Raw genomic sequence first — 7,491 nt, 5'->3', positions numbered from 1 at the left:
ATAAGGAAACAGGGGTAGGATATATTACTTCAGAGGTTATATTATGTAGTTCAATCTGGCACAGAGTAAATAATCAGTGCTTGTTAATCAGTATTCAGGACTCATGGTGTTCATTTCCTAAAAATACCCCCCGACATCAATTTCTAAGACTAGAAGGAATGATGCTTATAAAGAACTAGGGAGATACTTAGAGACACAGAGAATAAAACAATTTCCAAACGGAGGCCTTTCATCAAAGTGCTTTATTAGAGGACACAGGCTAAGGTGAAGGCAATGAGGCATGTAGGGATGATGATTTCCAGAAGGGATACTCAACTTTTACAGTACTTCTTGGTGTCAATGTTCTTGTGCTCCTTGTTATATGGAGCCTTTGAAAAGCAGATGGCAGCATTACGGTCACAGTTGCAGATGAAGGCCTGACAGTCTTTGTTTTTGTCTGGAAAAGAGCAAGACGAAAGGACTGAGCCAAGGCAGATCCTGCTTTGTCCCATGTGGGTCAGGAAGAATTAACGAATAATCTGGTGGCCATACCATTGATACCAATTTAGGGTTGACAAATTTAGCAAATAAAAATACCGGAATATCAGATAAACAATAAATGTGATGTTTGGAATGTAGAATTAAAAAACTTCATTGTACATCTGAAAGTCAAGTTGAATTGGGCATTGTGGGATTATTTTTTTTTAAGATTTTTATGTATTTATTTGAGAGACATAGAGACAACGAGAGAGGGAACACAAGCAGGGGGAGTGAGAGAGGGAGAAGCAGGCTTCCCGCTGAGCAAAGTCTGATGCGGGGCTCAGACCTAGGACCCTGGGATCATAACCTGAGCCAAAGGTAGGTGCTTAAGGACTGAGCCACCCAGGCATCCCTGGGCAACATGTGTTTAATCTGGCAATCCCAGGTGTGATAGGTGCCTTTTGGAAAGTTCCGTCTATTTAACTTAAAATGAGCTCTTTTTTTAAAAAAGTCGGGGGGGGCGCTTGGGTGGCTCAGTTGTTAAGCATCTGCCTTCTGCTCAGGTCATGATCCTGGGGTCCTGGGATCGAGCCCTGCATCGGGCACCCTGCTCTGCAGGGCGTCTGCTTCTCCCTCTCCCACTCCCTCTGCTGTGCTCCTTCTCTAGCTGTGTCTCTCTCTGTCAAATAAATAAATAAAAATAATTTTTAAAAATAAAAGATTTTATTTGTCAGAGAGAGCACAAGCAGGGGGAGCAGCAGGCAGAGGGAAAAGCAGGCTTCCAGGGAGCCCGATGTGGGACTCAATCCCAGGACCCTGGGATCATGACCTGAGCTGAAGATAGATACCTAACCAGCTGAACCACCCTGGCATCCCTTAAAATAAGCTTTTAAAACCCATATAGCTATAGATCTCTGATAACATAGGCAAGCAATATGAAAAAAACTAAAGCATATACTCAAGGAATGAAGTATTATACATTTGACCTTACTGAAGTTTAGCAAGACAATTTATCTATTTTATAGCACATATTTTTAAAATTATAGAATGTTCTTACAGTAGAATATTATATAGATGTTTAAAATAATTAAGTACATCTATATGTAGAAATGTTTCCAAGATATTTTATTTTTATTTTTTAAAAGATTTCATTTATTTATTTGACAGACAGAGATCACAAGCAGGCAGAGAGGGAGGAGAAAACAGGTTCCCTGGTGAGCAGAGAGCCCCATGTGGGGCTTCAGGACCCTGGGATCATGACCCGAGCCGAAGGCAGAGGCTTTAACCCACTGAACCACCCAGGTCCCCCTTCAAGATATTTGAATTAAAGGAAAATGAAAGTTGGGGCTCCTGGGTGACTCAGTCATTAAGTGTCTGCCTTCGGCTCAGGTCATGATCCTAGGGTCCTGAGATTGAGCCCTGCGTCGGGCTCCCTGCTCAGTGAAAGCCTGCTTCTTCCTCTCCCACTCCCCCTGCTTCTGTCCCCTCTCTCACTGTGTCTTTCTCTGTCAAATAAATAAATAATTTTTTTAAAAAAAACTGTCAATGAGGAACTGTTTATAAATGAATGAATGAATGAATGGATGGAAATGAAAGGCAATATATCCAACTGTTTGTTTTGGGAGGTAAGATTATAGGCAACTTCTCCTTTCTATGATATGTTTCTGAAGAGTTTGAAATTACATTACTTTGACCTCGCTTACTTTTTTAACTAAAAGAAACAACAACAATAACTTTTAAAATGAATTTCAATTTTGTTAACTACAATTTAATTATGTACCTCTGCTTACATTCAATAATTTCTTTTAGAAGAGATTTCATATATTTATTTGACAGAGAGAGCACAAGCAGGGGGAGAAGAATGGTGGGAGTCCTGGTAAATTTTTCTTGGCCTCCTAGATTTGAATTGTGGTTATCCCAACGTAGTATATACAGTTTTGAAAGGTGGGACCTGTCTCTGGGTGCATAGTAGAGAGTAGTGCAAACCAGAATGCTGACCTAGCATGACAATACCCTTCACCTCTATTCTTCACAGCCGCCTCCCTGGAGGGATGTACTTCATCAGGAGCTCTGCACAACTTAGTGGTTAAGACCAAACCCTTTGATATAGAAACAACTGAGTTCAAATGCAAGCCCTACCACTTAGAAGCTGTGTGATTTGGGGCAAGTAGCTATTTTGAGTCTCAGCTTCCTCACCTGTAAAATGGGGTCATTAAAACCTATCTCATCTATACCTGGTATGTAATAAAGAACTCATAAATGGTAGTTCTGAGCTCTTTTTATGAAATAACGAAGCTGAGTAGCATGGCAGTTAACAGCAGAGACTCTGGAGTCATATAGACCTATGTTCAAAACCAAACACCACCATTTATGAGCTGTGTGCCCCATGGCAACTGGCTCAGCTTTCTGAGCCTCAGTTTTGTCACCTGTAAAATGGGTATAATAATAATGCTGATCGCCTAGGGTGTTGCCAGGATTCAAGGAGCACCTTGAATTCAAGGAGCACCTGGCACCAATGAAGTGATTGATAAATGGTGGCTCTCATTACTATTCTTTCCTCCCTTATCTACTGAGGGGAGACGAGCCAACGAAAGATTCAACCTACCGCTGCAGGTGATCTCAGAGCCAGAGCATGAGTATGAGTAGACTTTGGTGTAGGGGTTGTCCAGGAGGAATTTGCAGCTGTCCAGTTTCTTGGCTTCTGAATAGCAGTGGTCGTGGGTCTGGCAACACCTGGAGAGGGGGATGGACAGAGCTGAGGCTGGTGCCGGGAAGCAGGTCAGCCTCGGGAAAATGGAGGGATAATTAAGCTGACACGCTCTGGAAGATATTGGTCCTGTGGCTTGAAAAAACTTAAGTCCTTTGATCATATTTATTGAAGGCGATTTAAAAATGGTCACAAGAGGGCACCTGGGTGGCTCAGTGGGTTAAGCCGTTGCCTTCGGCTCAGGTCATGATCTCAGGGTCCTGGAATCGAGTCCCGCATCGGGCTCTCTGCTCAGCAGGGAGCCTGCTTCTCTCTCTCTCTCTCTCTCTCTCTCTCTCTGCCTGCCTCTCTGCCTACCTGCGATCTCTGTCAAATAAATAAATAAAAATTTTTAAAAAATGGTTACAAGTTTATAATACAATCATATATTCTGAAGACGAGGTGAGAGTCTTAACCATTGCTGAAAGAGGACAATTGAATCGTCGCTATGGTGTCTTGTATTATGATGTTCTGCCACTGGAGGGCAGAAGCACCCGCTCCTACTTTACATTCCCACTCTGGTTTTCCTCCTGATAGAGCACTGGATTCAGGGTCCTCTTGGAGTATGTTTGTTTATACGGCAAGACGGGAAAATATGTTATCTTTAGCAAATATGCAAACCCCTTTTCTGTGCCTCCTCGTGAGATCTTTGGCTTGTGCCCTCCTCCCACTCCACGGGCACCCCGCTCTCCCTGCTGATCCATCACTCACTCGTCCAGCTCATCCACAGGGGTGCCAGATCCACCCAGGCCACAGTAGCAGCCGTAGTCATTGTAATCCTTCAAGGGGTCGCTCCCAGGGATCGTGCACTTGATCATGTTGCGGAACTGCCACACTGCCCGCGGGCTGATGCCCCCATCCGCCGCGGTCACTGCAAGAAGACACGTCCAGAGTTTAAATACGTCCTGATCAGCTCTGCCAGCTCCCAGGGGCCCTGCTCACTGCCTGCCTGCTTTCTGGCCCCCCACCCCGGACCCCACCAGATGCCTCCTCTGAAGAGAGCTGGATGCCGGAACCTGGTAATACAAGTAGAGATTTTTTTCTTTCTGTAAAACTTCAAAAAAAGTTGTTATTGAGATAAAATTCATATAACATAAAAGTTACCATTTAACCACTTAAAATGTACATTTCAGTGATTTTTAGTATATTCACAAGGTTGTGGAACCATCACCACTAATTCCAGAACATTTTCATCACCCCCAAAGGAACACCCTGTACCCATTAGCAATCATTCCCCCTCTCCCCTCTGGTAACCATTAAAATGCTTTCTGTCTCTATGGATTTGCCTATTCTGAACACTTTACATAAATGGAATCATACAACATGTAGCCTTTTATGATTGGCTTCTTTCCCTTGGCAAAATATCTTTGAGGTTCATCCACATTATACTATATAACAATACTTCATTCCTTTTTGTAACTGAATAGTATTTCACTGTATGTATGGACCACATTCTGTTTATCCATTCATCACATGATGGACATCTGGGCTTATCCATTTTGGCTCTGATGCATAGTGCTGCTATTAACAGTTACATCTTAGTTTTTGCATGAACATATGTTTTCAGTGGAATTCCCTTTATTTATCCAACAAATACTTATTGAGCACCTACTACGGACCCAGTCACTGCCCTAGGAACTGGAGATGCACCCAAAAGCAAGTAGAAAGTCTATAGCCTCACTGAGCTTACATCCTAGTGGAGGAGGAAAACAATAAGGCAATAAATGAAAGAAAGAAGGAAACCGGATATTGTGTAAGAGGGTGGAAAAATTGGAACATGGTAAAGGGAATCTAAAATGGGTTATGTTGGGAATGGCAGGGTTGAGATGGCGCAAGAGTGTAAGGGATAGTCAGGAGACTTGGGTGGTCTACCATTCTCAACAGGACAAGCTCCTTTCTGCCTCAAGGCCCATGTATCCGTTGTTTCTTCTGCTTGGCACACTTGTCATCTCACTTTTCAAAAAATCTGGAGGATCTTGGTTTAATTGCCACTTGCTCTGGGCGCCTGGGTGGTGAAGTTGGTTAAGAGCCCGACCCTTGGTTTTGGATCAGTTCCTCATCTCAGGGTCATGGAGTTGAGCCCTGCATCAGGTATCACACTTGTGGAGTCTGTTTGGGATTCTCTCTCCCTCTCCTTCTGCCTCTCCCCTTGCTTGCTCACTCCCTCTTTCTCAAATAAATAAATGAATCTTAAAAAAAAAAAAAGCTGACTGGCTCCTCTGCTATCACTTTTCTTTATGTTCATTGTCTCCTCGTTCCTCTAGCAGTCTGTATCTGTTTATTTAATACCTCCCACTCACTAGAGCATAAATTCAAGGACCGGCCTCTGGGCAATTTTAATTCCCCAGGGCCTGACGCATAGTAAGCACTCCGTAAGTATATGATGAGTTATGCGAATGAAATAATCAACACACCAATTAAAGAAACTACATGGCACATAGTAGGTGCTTAATAAATATCCAATAAATAAGGTGGGTTTTTTTAAGTTTCCTTGTAGCACAAAGTTTGACACAGAAGACACAGGGAGCAGGGCCCCTTCACCTCATTTTCAGAGCCATACCTTGTGAGATATGGTGCCCTAAAGAGAAGAGGACACTATATAATTTGGGGGTCCCATTCCATCAGCCACCGGTATCATCTCTTTGCCCAGCATCATGCCCTTTCTTCCCTTGATCTGCTGTGCGCACTGGAGCTGCTCCGTATGTTTAAACCCAGAGCAGGGGAGCCTTAGTTGGCTCAGTTATTTAGGCATCCAACTCTTGGTTTTGGCTCAGTTCATGATCTCAGGGTTTGTAGGATCGGGACCCACGCCAGGCTCACGGTCAGGGTGGAGTCTGCTTAGGCTTCTCTCTCCCTTCACACCTCTCTGTGGTCAACTAAATAAATAAATCTTAAAAATAAAACTAAACCCCAGGACGAAGGAAGGGTGACAGCTGCTCACTCTCCCCTATGAGCAGCCTCCACACTGACAGCAGACGGGAGTGACCTGGCCACTTTGGCCCATCTCCAGACCTCTCTCCTGCCTCCCTGTTTCCTCTGTCTCTGATCCAGCCAGCTCAGCTCTTTGCACAAAGCACTTCTCATGTGTGCGCCTGTGTGTGTGTGCGTGCTTGTGTGTGTCTGTTCCCTTGACAGGGAGCACGGCTTGCTCATCTATGAGTCCTCAGCCCCAACCTAGAGCCTGATACCTTGGAGCCTCTGAGATATCGGTGTGGAATGCATGAAAGAAGGTTGGATGAATGAGGTGAGATCTGAATCCCAATGTATCTGATTCCATTCATTCATTCATTCATTCATTCATTCAATAAATGGCGCAAACAGCTCTATCCCTGCTCTCCTGGAGTGCATGCTTCTATGGGGGTGGAGAATAAAAAGGAAATGAAGTGGGACACCTAGCTAGCTCAGTTGGTAGAACATGCAGCTCTTGATCTCAGGGTCTTGAGTTCAAATCCCATGTTAGGGATAGAGTTTACTTAAAAATAATTAATTAATTAGCTGATTAATTAAAGCTTTGAAAAGGGAAATGAATCAACAAAAACCAAGATACAAATGGCAGGCAAAGGTAGGTGCTGGGAAGATTCCATACCAGGGCTGTATGGTAGAGAGAAAGGAGAGAGGTCTCTCTTGGCTCAGGTGGGCAGACAGGCCCTTCTGAGAGTGATCTGAGTTCAGACCTAAAGGTTGAAAAGCTGGAGCTGTGGGGGGATTTAAGGGAACCCAGCATGGGTGCTGTTAAGCCTGATAGAGAGCCCTGAGTAAAGGCTCCAGGTCCAGCCAGCCCTGTGAGCTGGGGCCCCCATTTCTGAAGAGTGAGATCTTAGCACTGAAGAGGTGGGACTGGGGAGACTTGCTTACCTGTGAGCAGAGCAGCCAGTACAAGGAATTTCATTTTGTTGTCAAGTTGCTGAGCAAGAGAAAGGACTAAAGTCACCTATGGCGTCCCTCTTTATACCCACACTATGTCCCCAAGATAAGGCTGTAGTGTTTGCTTTGCTTTGAACCTGCTCTGAGTTGGCCTTGACTCTGTCTGTTACAGGAATAACCTTTCCTGACACGCAAATCCTGTCAGCAAGGGATCCTTGGAAGTAGTGTATGTATTTTCATTAGCACTTTTTTTTTTTTCATTAGCACCTTTTAATGGAAGGGATTATTTCTGGAGTTCTGGAACCTTGACCCTCACCCCACCTCCTTTGCACTCAACCTAATTCTACCATTGTCTCCCCATCTTCTCATGGGCCTGGGTCTCCATGGTGGGTCTCAGTGAATAGTCCCTACCAGTCATGCAT

General features: G+C 44.2%; 1 protein-coding gene across 1 annotated transcript; it reads right to left on the bottom strand.

Annotated features, from left to right (window-relative positions):
- Positions 1-227: 227 nt before the first annotated feature.
- PLA2G1B (phospholipase A2 group IB) lies at positions 228-7,214 on the bottom strand. Its single transcript, XM_082699608.1, has 4 exons — positions 7,061-7,214; positions 3,917-4,076; positions 3,065-3,192; positions 228-436 (listed from the first exon to the last, which is right to left on the bottom strand). The coding sequence occupies exons 1-4, from the start codon at positions 7,092-7,094 to the stop codon at positions 312-314; spliced, it is 447 nt and encodes a 148-aa protein (XP_082555734.1). The 5' UTR covers positions 7,095-7,214; the 3' UTR covers positions 228-311.
- Positions 7,215-7,491: the final 277 nt, after the last annotated feature.

This window comes from Mustela nivalis, assembly GCF_964662115.1.
Source record: "Mustela nivalis genome assembly, chromosome: 14".
NCBI classification, from domain to species: domain Eukaryota; kingdom Metazoa; phylum Chordata; class Mammalia; order Carnivora; family Mustelidae; genus Mustela; species Mustela nivalis.
Note: the sequence above shows the minus strand (reverse complement) of the source record. Positions and strands in the feature narration are given on the sequence as shown.